This window comes from Zingiber officinale, chromosome 6B (assembly GCF_018446385.1).
Source record: "Zingiber officinale cultivar Zhangliang chromosome 6B, Zo_v1.1, whole genome shotgun sequence".
NCBI classification, from domain to species: Eukaryota; Viridiplantae; Streptophyta; class Magnoliopsida; order Zingiberales; family Zingiberaceae; genus Zingiber; species Zingiber officinale.
In genome coordinates, this window is record NC_055996.1 from 116,188,542 (window position 1) to 116,201,735 (window position 13,194).

General features: G+C 36.0%; 1 protein-coding gene across 1 annotated transcript; it reads right to left on the minus strand.

Moving 5' to 3' along the window:
- Window positions 1-9,495: 9,495 nt before the first annotated feature.
- LOC121991422 lies at window positions 9,496-10,579 on the minus strand. The gene is made up of 3 exons (XM_042545426.1): window positions 10,571-10,579; window positions 10,322-10,475; window positions 9,496-10,208 (listed from the first exon to the last, which is right to left on the minus strand). Exons 1-3 carry the CDS (start codon window positions 10,577-10,579, stop codon window positions 9,496-9,498), a joined length of 876 nt encoding a protein of 291 aa, XP_042401360.1.
- Between the last annotated feature and the right edge of the window lie 2,615 nt (window positions 10,580-13,194).

Below are 13,194 nucleotides of genomic sequence, written 5' to 3' on the forward strand. Positions count from 1 at the left end.
TAAAACCTTTCCTAACCCCTCAAAACACATTTATATACATTTAAGGGAAGTTTTCATGATGAAAACAAGGACAGATTGGTTAAGGGAGACTAAGTAGAGGTTTAGGTTGAGGTTTGGTTTCAGTATTAAATTTTTAAACCTCAAAACTTCTAAATTTGGGTTTCCTATATGTTTAGGGATTCCAAGTCATTGTTGGTGCAATGACAGAAGTTACGTACATGTCTTTAGGGGGAGTTACTCTTTAAGGACATGAAAATCTATTTTTCATATACCTTGGGAGGTGGTTAACCTTCCTTAGCGAAAATGCTCAGGGTTGGGCATTTAAACATAATGGAGAGTGGATATCTTCATTATTCATGTGGTATATGCTCAAGGATGAGCGTTAAGAATAATGAAGGGTATGGGACATTCATTATTGTGTTGTAAACAACGAGTGAAGTTGTAAACAACGTTGGGTAACTCTTCAGTTGGAGAGTTTTTGATGTATGCCAATAGGGGGAGAATGTGTGGTTAAATTATGCCTTCATTACCTAAGAGGGAGTTTGCCCTCTAGAAAAGGAGGAGAATGAAGGAAACCATCATTCTTACAATGGCATGAAGGAGAGTTGAGGCTATGAGAGTAGCCTAACTTAAAGGTATTGTCAAACATCAAAAAGGGGGAGATTGTTAGTGCAATATTCCCTAGGTCAAGGTTGACCTGGTTGACTGAGTTTGAATTGGGTCAAGCTTAAGTCTTGATGTTGGGTTTCGATGTTTGACAATACATGGAGACAATACATAGAGATTGCAGGTGCAATTGTTCATGTGGGGAGATTGTTGGTACAATTCCCTTTTTGGTCAACGTTGACCAGTTCAGATGTGAAGGAGAGTCGAGTAGGTCAAGGTTGACTGGATACTTGACTGGAAAATCCTGGTGAGTGAAGCCAGGTGAAAGTCCTAGTGAGTGAAGGTAGGCAGAAGGAAAGTCCTGGTGAGTGAAGTCAGGCAGATGAGAAGTCCTGGTGAGTGAAGTCAGGCACAAGAAATCCAGATGGATCAAGGTTGATCGGACATCTAGTGTTGGGAAGTTCGAGTAGGTCAAAGGGATTGACCGGATACTTGGCACGAAGAAATCCAGATGGGTCAAGGGTGGTCGGACATGTGGTTAAAGTCCAAGTGGGTCATGGAGGACCGGGCACTTGGCATGAGACGGTAAATCTAAGTGGGTCAAGAAGGACCATACTTGGTGATCAGAAGTCCAACAAGAAGTTGGCAAAGAGAAAGTCCAGATGAGTCAAAAGTTGACTGAATTCTTAGCAGTCGTAAGTCCAATAGGGAGTTGGCATGGAACTAGGAAGTTCGGACGTATTAAACTTCCGAATGCCATAACTTTTGACTCGGATATCGGAATGAGGTGATCTTGGATGCGAAACGAAGCTAATTTCAAGCTCTACACAGATTTCTGCTTCCCAATCGATTGGCCAATCGATTGGGGGGGGGGGGGGTTCAATCGATTGGGGGACATGATTTTGTGCAGAAAAGCTGTGGATCGATCGAAACTTCCCCAATCGATTGGTCAATCGATTGGGAGAGTTTCTGAGCGAACAGTAAGCTTCTGAATCGATCAATTGATCGATTGAAGCCTCCAATCGATCGGGCGATCGATTGGAGCGCTGGAAATCGCACGAGAAGCCTTGAATCGATCGGGCAATCGATTCAGGGCGATTCCAGAGAGCACAGAGGTGCTCTGGATCGATCGACCAATCGATCCAAAGCCTCCCCAATCGATTGGGAGCAATCCAATCGATTGGGAGCAATCCAATCGATTGGGATTCGACCGTTGGCGCAGATAAAGCCGTTGGCGAGCATTTTTCTGTGTACGACTTCCTCTCTTCTCCACAGGCGATCACAACAAACCTCCACAGCGATCCTTTCTTACTCACCGCCAGTTCTTGAATGTTCTTGGAGGCACATCCAAGTCAAGAGGCGAGTTACAACAAGAAGAAGAAGAAGCTAGGGTTTCATTGTAATCTTGTAAGATTTACTTGTATTTTACTTCTTTCTTTCTCATTGTTGTATTGTGAGCTTGTAAGGCTTCTCTGCCTACGGTAGTTACCGTAAAGGAGTGTTTTTATAGTGGAGGGTGTGTGAGTGGGTGGATCCTTGGACTAGTTACCTCTTCTTAAAGTGGATACCAAGTAAATCCCTAGAGTTAGTATTGTTGTGTTGGTTCTTGTATTTTCCGCTGCATATCTTCACAAGAAGCGAGTAACGACGAGCACGAGATCGCGAAGAGCTATTCATCCTCCCTCTAGCTACTTTTCGACCCTAACAAAAACATCAATGTATCAATAAGCATGCACAAAATTCAATCATGACATTAGCAAATGTTAAGCTATTTTCTCAATTGTGGTTTGAAATTCTTAAAATCTTCACACGCATTGAAATGAAATGAATTCATTCATTGTGTTTAGAAAGCGTTTAGTTATCACTCAGATATTCATGATTTAATTTATAATTATGATATATTTTATAAAAAAAAATTCTCTAAATGAGATTTACAATCAAGAAATATTGGGCTTCTGGACCGTCCCTTTTAGTAACTTTTTTATTTACCTTAACTATTAATAAAAATTTTCTATAGGACTAAATTAATTATCTTAGATTGAACGTTATCTGAAATGATTAATGATGACGACATTATGTTTTATAGAATCTACTCTCCTCTATCTATCATCAGAATAAATAAATAAACAAATAAAAAATTAACCAAGGATCAAAATGCATTATTAATTATGTAGAGAGATTATATCTAACTTTTCTTGTTCTATTACCATTATAACACCAATCAAAATTTTATTTCACTAAATGGGTCATTATATGTATTCCAACATTATTAAGCTTTATTTTTTTACTATATTTTAATTTTATTATTACTATATAAATCTTCTCCATCTCCCTGGCTAAATATATATTTTTACTATCTTAAATATTCACAGGATACCAGTTAATTATTAAAGGATGATAAATTTATTATAATTGCAAAAGAGATCAATTTTTAACCGATGATATCCTTGGAAAAAACTCCTTAGACATTTAGCGGTCAGTTATAAAATAATTTCTTAATTTATTTTCTTTTACATAATTTATGGACAAACTATAATAGATACTCAGATGAATATAATCACTTTTTATTATAATATTATCTTAAATATAACCCCACGAATTGACATATTTACATATAGTATTATTATAATATATTATAGGATCAATTTCTAACATATACACAATACCTTATGGATGACCTGACCTACACAGAAGATCACTGTACTAAACAAAGTCCCTTGTCAGTGATCTGCTTTCTTGATCAAATTGGACGGTCCCCAAAAAACCTCGAGATGAATTTTTTCCATCAAAACATTATTTATAATGTGATTCAAATAATTTTCATATTGACTTCATACATATTTGAATTTAAGGAAAGGATTATTATGGTTGAATTGTACTTTAACATTTAAATCATTGATATTTTGACTAGTTCTTATATTTTTCAGTACGATTGAAATTAACAGCACCTTAAAGCATTCCTTCAAGTTTTTGAGAAGCAATCCTAATTTTCTTTCTAAAATTTTTATTTCTTATTCCTCGTTATATGTATGGACGGGCCGATGACGGCCTCATCCAGCAACTGCCGACGGTAACAACGAGTCAAGTCGTGTGCTGATCACGTGGCTGTTTCAGTTACACCTACTTTTGCCGGCCTTTACCGATCATTTTTTACCTAAAAAATTATTCCTGTCTTGTAATTTATAGACCATATATATTAGAAAAATTAAAAGACAAGTCTTTCAGCGACCACAACCACATATGAGAAGAACAAGTCTCCATTTATTGGATTCGTTTTCATTAAAGACATCTTTTGTTACAATACTATTTTAAATGATTTTTTTAAAAAAAAATATATAAACAATCCTAAATTTATTTATGTTTCTAACTATTTATTCTTGTATATCTATATATCTATTTTAACATTTTTATCTCTGTAATTTTAATCTTCTACCAATAATTTCCATCCACAGGTCTTAAACTCAGACGATTATATTAAGCTATCAATTGGCGCTGAAATATATATATATATATATATATATATATATATATATATATATATATATATATATATATATATATATTAATTATATGAAATATATTAGCTAACTTTATAAATTGGCAAGTCTACTACCTAATTAGAATTACAACATTTATTGGATAGGGATGCAAAAAAAAATATATCAAAAAAAATTTATATGTGGACATATACCCGAACATATCAATATTAATGATATATTAAAAAGTACAATATGACATTATATGTTGGGTTTGCAAGGTTGTAAACATAGTCTCATATTGAAAACACATGAAAAAGATCATGGGTTTATAAGAAAAAGATATCTCCATTGACATGAGGCCTTTTGGGTAGAGCCCAAGAGCAAAACCATGAGGGCTTAGGCCCAAAGTGGACAATATCATGTCATTGTGGAGATATCTAAATTCTTTTCGATCCTAACAATTGGTATCAGAGCCCGGACTGCCAGAAGGTTTAACCGCCGACTGTGCACAAGAGCTATGATCTGATTGAACCATGTGAGTACAATATTGACCTCGAACAAAGAAAGTGGGGGCTCCTATGTTCGGATCAAGAGGACCAGACACCAGGCAGGAAGTCCTAGTAGGTCGGGTGGACCGAGGGGCAGGAAGTCCTAGTTGCGGCTAGGCAAGGAAGTCCTAGTAGGTCGGGTAGACCGAGGGGCAGGAAGTCCTAGTAGGTCGAGTAGACCGAGGGGCAGGAAGACCTGGTGGGTCGAGGATCGGACGTGGGAAGCCCATGGTCCTTTGTTTGAGGGGGGGATTGTTGGGTTTGCAAGGTTGCAAACATAGTCCCATATTGAAAACACATGGAAAAGATCATGGGTTTATAAGAAAAAGATATCTCCATTGGCATGAGGCCTTTTGGGTAGAGCCCAAGAGCAAAACCATGAGGGCTTAGGCCCAAAGTGGACAATATCATGTCATTGTGGAGATATCTAAATTCTTTTCGGTCCTAACATTATATTGTACCAAACTTTTCAGTATCAAATTTGATATGAGATTTAATATTTTTTGATATATATTGAAATATTAAATAAATTTTCTTATAAATTATCTATTTTTTAAAATAGGACTTTTAGACTTTAAATGTCTTTTAAGAATTGCAAATTTATTATTTGATATGTATTACTTTAATGAATCAGTTAATTATATGAAATTTATTAACTAACTTTATAAATTACAAAATCTATTTTTTAATAAGAATTACAATATTTAGCTGCTTGAATGGTGCTAGAGGAGACTTAAAGAATCTAATGGAGCCTAATCCAAATATAGAAGAGTACTCTGGTAAAACCCTAACAATCTAGTTGAAGTTTACGAAGCTAGGTACTACCAAACAATAGTTAGTTTGAATTGAAACATCAATATTAGTCATGCTGCTCATCGAAAGGAGTGATGAAAATTATGGTTATAGCGATAATATGCAGTCATGTGTATTGAAATGTATTTGATAGGCTTATCATTTAAAAATATTAGTTAAACAGAATTAATTGACTCAATGAATCAAATTACAAGTTTGGTTCGATTATTTTAAAATTTTGATTTTTTTTAAAAATATTGATTAATTTGGTTTGATTTTAAAATTCTAGATCTCTAAACTGAATAATTTGAAATAATTGTTAAAGATTTAGATGTGGGATAATATCTGCCATAATCTCTAATAAGTTCTTTAAAATTGCATTAGTAATGATAAATAAAAACCGTTCTCAAATTCCTGAATTAAAAATTAAAATATTATTGAAAAGTACGATTGATTAAATTTAATCGAATTAATTAATATTTTATTATCTGTTTTATTCAATTTTTATTAAAAATTTTAGTCCGTTCAGATAATTCCTGATTTTTTATTTGTTCGATTGGATTAAATATGAATCAGCCCTACTCATCAACCATTCATTTTGGTTTCATGTTCAGCCTTCCAATTATCGAGAATTCTAGTCAATTGCAACATCTTTATCTGAATATGATTGATTGCGATCACAAAGTTCATGATGAAGTTACGATACAGGTGTATATTATTAGGGTAATCCGTACTCTAGATTTTAATGTTTAGGTAAAGATTTTAGTTAGGTTATTTGTGTTTTTGATATACATTGTTAAGTGTATAGGTGACATGTACAATAAGAAAAGTCTAAGTGTAATTTTGGAAACGTAAGTCGAAGTGTGACTTGATAAAGATGAAGTCCTGGAGCAAGGAGCTCTTAGCAAGGATGAAGTCTCAAAGCTAGGAGCCTTTGGCAAGGTTAAAGTTTCAGAGGTAATGAGCCTCTTGGTAATGGAAGACCCAACAACAAGGGCAAGGCCGAAGGAAACTCTTGAAAGCAAAGCGTGAAGGATGGGGAAGTATATGAGGGACACAAGACTGATGGAGGAGGGTAGAAGGCAATGCCAAATTGTACAAGTGAGGACGAGTGCATGAGTGATTATACTCGGGGTAAAACCCTAGGTTTAGAGTTTATCAGTCAACTGGTATATGTCTCAGTCGACTGGTGGTCGAAAACCAACAACTCGGAAGGATGCAGAATTTGTGGTGTGTGATTGTAGAGTTACCAGTCGACTGCTGAAGTTATCAGTTGACTGGTTCAGTTGATTGGTAAAGTTAGCAGTCGACTGGTAGCGAACAAAATATTTTTGTTCACTTAGCCCATGAAAACTAGTCGACTGGTAAGTATGGCAGTCGATTGGTATCGAACCGTGGGGGTATAATAATTAATTTTTCATAGAGGTTAGTCGACTGATGACTTTACCAGTCGACTGGTAGCAGGAAAACAACTTGTATGTGTGGGTGCATGGAGCACCAGATGATCAAACCTGAGTTTTGATAATGGAAAAAGATTCTAGCAAGTTGGGTTGAGTATGCAGGAAAGTCCTAATTGAGACTAGGCAAAAAAGTCCTAATGGACACTAGTCAGGTGGGAAGTCCTAGTTACGACTAGGCAATGAAGTCCTGATCCATGGGACTGGCGAAGTCTTGGCAGATCGAGGACGTCAAGCAAAAATCCTAGTGCTGAGGGCACTATGTGAAAGTCCTGGGGGTTGCGGACACCAGACGGGAAATCATAGAGTCGAGGAAACTAGGTGAAAGTACTGAAGTCTTGGATGTTAAGCGAAAGTCCAAACAGTCCCCGTTTAGGAAACAGTATGTGTCGGTTAGATATAGGATTTTTGAAAATTTTGAAAGTCATAACCGGACAGTTCGGAGACTGTCAGATAGTTTATTTCTATATTATTTATTGTACTAACTTGGTTTTATAAGGTCTCTTTGGTATTTGGACTAACATGCCTTGTAGGTATGTAAATACATAAAGAATACCTCGGGTGAATAGTGCTCGAGGTGTCACTTGTGGTGTTGGAGATGCCTCGGCTGCCTTGGACGAAGACCTCACACGGAAAGGCGCGGAGGTGCCTTCCAGGTAGCTGAAGGCACCCTAGAGCTTGGCGTGGAGGCTCCTTCGCATAGATAAACCTTGGGGATAAGGTTTTCGCCTTGTGGAGGCACCCTAGAGCACATGGAAGACACCCTGGAGCATTGGAGGTGCCCTGGAATGCCTGGAAGGCGCCCTCCAGAGGATAAATAGTGCAATTCACACAGTTTATCGCAACCGAAGCACAAGGGATAAAAATCACAGCTAGAGGCGCCTCAGACATTGCTGGAGGCACCCTTAAAGCTTTATAAAAGAACGGTTCAAGCATACAACAGAATACAACTTCGATTGACGATCTCTCTCTTGCGCGCTGCTTCAAAGACGACTCTACGAAGTTGTAATGCTACTCTAATGACCAAAAGCTCACAACTTCAACACTTTAGTTGTCATTATAGCACTTAAATTATTATCTTATTGTACTTGTCTTTGTACTTGTAATATTCAAAATTACTAGTAAATTACCCAACGAAAGCGATCGTTGATCGCGGATCTTGGAGTAGGAGTCGTCACAGGCTTCAAACCAAGCAAAACCAAAAGTTTTAGCTTAGCTTTTTGTTTTCTTTCTTCACTTCTCTACTTTCCACTGTGTTTTCTCTCTCGATAGTTTTACGCGAAAAAGTAAAAAACCACGAGAGCTATTCACCCTCCTCTAGCGCATCGATCCTACAATTGGTATCAGAGTGGGGCCGCTTTGAATTGGTAAAATCACCGTTTGAGTAATTTTTCATGGTATTTTTGAGTCTTTCGAAGTCGATCAGAATCGGTGCTATCACCCCTTCCGATCAAATTTTTTTTCTTTCGAAATCGAGTTTTTTTTTGTTTCTCAAAGTTGGTGCAACAACACTCAAGTTCTTTAGTTTTTTTTTTTTTTTGTCTTGGAACAAATTTTATTGTTTTCATTTTTGCAAGATCATTACTAAATGACCTATCAAAAAGACTACAGTACTACACGCCCACCCCTTTTCTCTCGTGAGGATTTTAGATACTGAAAAGGTTGGATGGAGTACCACCTGAAAATGCAAGTGGAAATATGGATCATAATCCAAATCGGATTCACATTTCCTACCAAAAACGGAATACTCATCTCTTGTGACAAGTGGGATGCACCTATAAGGAAGAAGATCGAGGTAGATGCAAAGGCCAATCAGATTCTCTAATGCGGCTTGGCCAAAAAAGAGCTGAACCGAGTCGGTCCGTTCTTAAGTGCTAAGGAACTGTGAGAAAAACTGACCAAACTACACAAAGGTATCTAAATGAGATTTAATTTTGGATAAATTATATAATATAAAAATACAAGAAGGTGAATTGGTGAGCCAATTACATACTCGCATCCAACATCTTCTCAATGGTCTTCACGCGATCGGTCAGAGAGTGCAGAACAGCGAGATCATCAGGTACACCCTAAACACATTTTATAGGAATATGTTGTGGGCATCAATGATAAATGCTTACAAAATATCTAAGGACCTCTTTTTAATTAGATTAGACGAATTATTTTCTAAATTTGAGTTATATGAACAGACTAATGGACTGACAGTCGAGAAAGCTATTGCTTTGGTTATAGGTACAAGCAATGGCGTAGCTAGGGTCTTCAAATGCCCTGGGCTAAATTATGACAATAATAAAACATACATGTATACTAAACATTTAACAAACATATAACATTTATATACCAATATCCTTATACATAGTTCAAATTTCATACAAAATACTTCATCTACTTAAGCTGTGCTCGACAAGATTTTAAAGTATAAAATTCATCTATTACTGATTCCAAGTCTATTTTCTCGGACAATTGTCGTTCTATGTAGAGAATCATGCAATTGGAAAGTAAATCATCATCCATCTTGTTGCGACGTGTCGTTTTGAGAAACTTCATGGATGAAAAGACTCTCTTTGTCGTTGCAGTTGATACAGGAAGAGTCAAGATAAGACGAATCAATCTCTAAATCATAACATAACTCTTAGCCTTTTTGGTCACAATCATTTCTCTATATAATGCAGAAAGAGTAGAAATTTGTTGAAACTCACGATCACAAACTATGTCAAGTTGATAGTGTTCCAATTCAACTCTCAAAGCATGAATTTCTTGTTGAGTAAAATCAGCAGGATAAAATTTTGATGCAAGCTTGCAAATACCGCCCATATTAAATTTTTTAAATAAATCAATAGGATCCAAAGCTGAAAAAAGAGCAAGAAGTTCCATTATTGCCTCACTAAATCTACAATTTAGTTCCATCACTTGAAAATCTATTGCAGCATTAAAAATATCATAGTGATAATGATGCTCAACTGTGACATGATCCCGTTGTTGATAATAACGATTAACTTTATAACCATAGCTCATATCAGGCATCTCAATATTATGTCGTTCACAAAAAGTCTTTACTTTCTCAAAAAATTCATTCCAACCATCTTCTCTAAATTTTAGAAGGATAACTTTTGTGGTTGAGATAAATTTTAAAGCATTCACAATGTCTTGTGATTTATTTTGTAGAGCTTGACAAAGAATGTCAATGGTTTCTAAGATATTTTCCATCAAAAGAAACACAAATACAAATTCAAAATTCATAATTATGTTGCATAAACCACAAGCTTCCCCACGTATTGTACCATTTGGCCCATTTTCACTGAGATTTCCAAGGATCTTACAAGTTGCTGCATACGTGTCTATCAAGTTCCTAACAGAATCATAATGAGAGCTCCAACGAGTAACACCAGGCCTATGCAATGTACCATTTGATTAGCTCCTGTTCCAGACTCACACTTACCAATAGCCAACATATATGCAATCTCTTCTTGTTGAGTAGGTTGTAAATCACTAAGACGTTTAGGAGACGAGGTGACAAAGTTTACAATGGAAGTCAAATAAGAAAAGAATTGCCAAATCGAAGGCACATCCTTAGCAGCTGCAACCAATGTTAACTGTAAACGATGAGCAAAACAATATACATAATAGGCATATGGACAATCTCTAAGAAATAATGCTTGAAGCTCATTCCATTCACCACGCATATTACTTGCACCATCATACCCTTCTCCCCTCATGTTGTGGATTTGAATATTGTGTTGAACACAGATGTCAGAAATTGATTTCTTAAGGTTTGCTGATGTTGTGTCCTCAACACTAAAATCTCAAAGAAATGTTCCACCAAAAATCCAGAATTATTAACAAATCTGAAAATAAGGGTCATTTGCTCTTTTTTAGATTCATCTTGAGCTTCATCAACAAGAATACAAAACTTGGCATCTCCCAATTCATCTCGAATCATTGTTCTCACTTTATTAGCAAGAATATGCAATATTTCCTTTTGAATTTGCGGAGAAGTGTATTTAAAGATTTTGCGGGGCATTATGTAACACAACTTTTGCAATTTCATCATTTAAATGTGCTTGAAATTTCAACAATTCAATAAAATTTCCACGATTTAAGGAACTCTCTGATTCATCATGACCTCTAAAAGAACATCCTTGAGTTGCAAGCCATAATAAACCTTCAATTGTTGCCTTTAGGCGCAACCTATTCTTTATAATTTCTTCCGTAGATTGAGCATTCAACACTTTGTCAATATTTTGCTTTGGTTTCATCAAATCCTGAACACATTTCACACATCTATTATGTGATGAAGACAATGAACCAACATGAATAAGAAATGCACATTTTTCTCCATCATTAACTCTCTTCCAACTGTTAAACCCTTCAGAAACAAGTGTAGAACGAGCCATTGGATTACTTGTATTCTCAAAAAGAAAACATGGAAAACAATATGCTTTGTCCTTTGAAGGTGAATATTCTTGTAAGTAAATAGGTTGCTATACACGCAAACGCGGAACGGAAAAACCTATTTCCTCCAGAAGATCCATGGGAAGGGAAAAGAAAACTTCCTACATATACTAAGTTTTCTAACATAGCATGAGATATTATACCTTTGGTGCGTGCTCACGGACTCCCGACAGCTCAGATCACAGCACGATCTTGCGTTCGCACCTCTTCGGTATCCACAAGAACAAGCGTTCTTTTGTCTCACAAACTCACAAAAGGAGAAAGGTTGTGCTAGCAACCTTGAAGGTGGATTTCGGCCAAGAGGAGAGGAGCAAAGAAAATGAAGAGAATTCACACCAAAAATGAAGAGAAAAAAAACTTAAGTATTTTCATCCAATGAAAATACTTAATTAGCATTAATAGCCTTAATGAGCATTTACACTCCATTAAGAACCAAACTTGTAACTCCTCATTTCAAATGAGTATAACTCTTCATTTCAAATTCAATTTCGAAAATTGAATGAAATGAATAATTAAATTTCGAAAATTCAATAATTATCTTCATTAAATCTCACTTGAGTCTAACTCAAGTCTCCTCACTTGAGTCTAACTCAAGTCTAATTCACTTGAGTCTAACTCAAGTCTAATTCAATCGAGTCTTACTCAATTAATCCTCATGCAATTCAAATTCAATGAATCATTATTTCATTAATTCAAATTGACTCCTTGAGTCTAATTTGAATTGGACTTAATCCAACAATTAGATCCAATTGAGTCCAACTCAATAAGTCCAATTCGGATTAGACATAATCCAATGATTCATCATATGAACCCATCTCCAAATCTACTTGTTCTTTGTGTATGACCCAATAGGTTCTCATAACGTTGGCAATGTACCCAAATCAATATTTAGATACATAAGCAATGAGTGACATCTAGCAAGGCATCATTGCTACCCAAGTGACGAGAAGGTCAAGATCCGACCTAACCTGTCCGTGGCTATTATCTTGTATGACTTTGTCCCTCTATCCTTGATATCTAGGTTGATCAATGAGGCATCAACCGTGTCATCCTCTTATCAACCTTTGTGTTTCTTGATCTCTAAGTAGACACACTCAATCAAATAAGTTCAATATCTCATATTGACTCATTTGCGCATGGTCATACTTTCTTGTGTCTTACTAATCAAGGGGCCCACAGATATCGCTTCCATCATATGGAAGGGATAGATCACATCTACATCACTCATATCTCTCCGCATAATTAATTGCATTCCCAGTGATCGACTTTATTGTCCACCTTGTTACAGGTGACGTTTGCCGATACCAAAGTACACAACTCCTTATGTAGGGAACCGTAGTGACTTCAGGTCTAAGGACTATTCATACCAATAGTCACATGAGAATATTTATGACACTCATATAACGATCCATGAAACATTTTCATGGCGGGTCATTCAGTATATATTCTCTAATATATACTTATGTGTCAACCTGATATCTCATATCCATGACTTGTGAGATCAAGTCATCCGTTGACCTACATGCTAGTCTCAACACATTAATATTGTCCTTGTATATTAATGCTCGACTATGAATAGTTAAGAGTAGTGTTCTCTACAATATCTCACTATCAATTCAACCAATTGATATACTGTAGATAAGAACCTACTACCCAAGGACATTATTATATTTATTCAATCGGCACTGAACTGAAATAAATATAATAACCAACTTTGCCTTTTTATTTATAATGAAATATGATACAATAATGTGTCCTTTACAATCATCTCATAATTAGTACTAGGGCTAATACTAACAATTCTAGCCAAGGAAATTGTTTGAACCAAACATATTGAAATCGACGGTTTTGCTTTCCAAT

Excerpts from the sequence above, each read along its gene's own strand:
- LOC121991422 (XM_042545426.1), bottom strand. Across the intron at positions 10,209-10,321 it reads TGCATATATGTTGGCTATTG|CAACTTGTAAGATCCTTGGA; the intron begins GTAAGTGTGAGT and ends ACACGTATGCAG.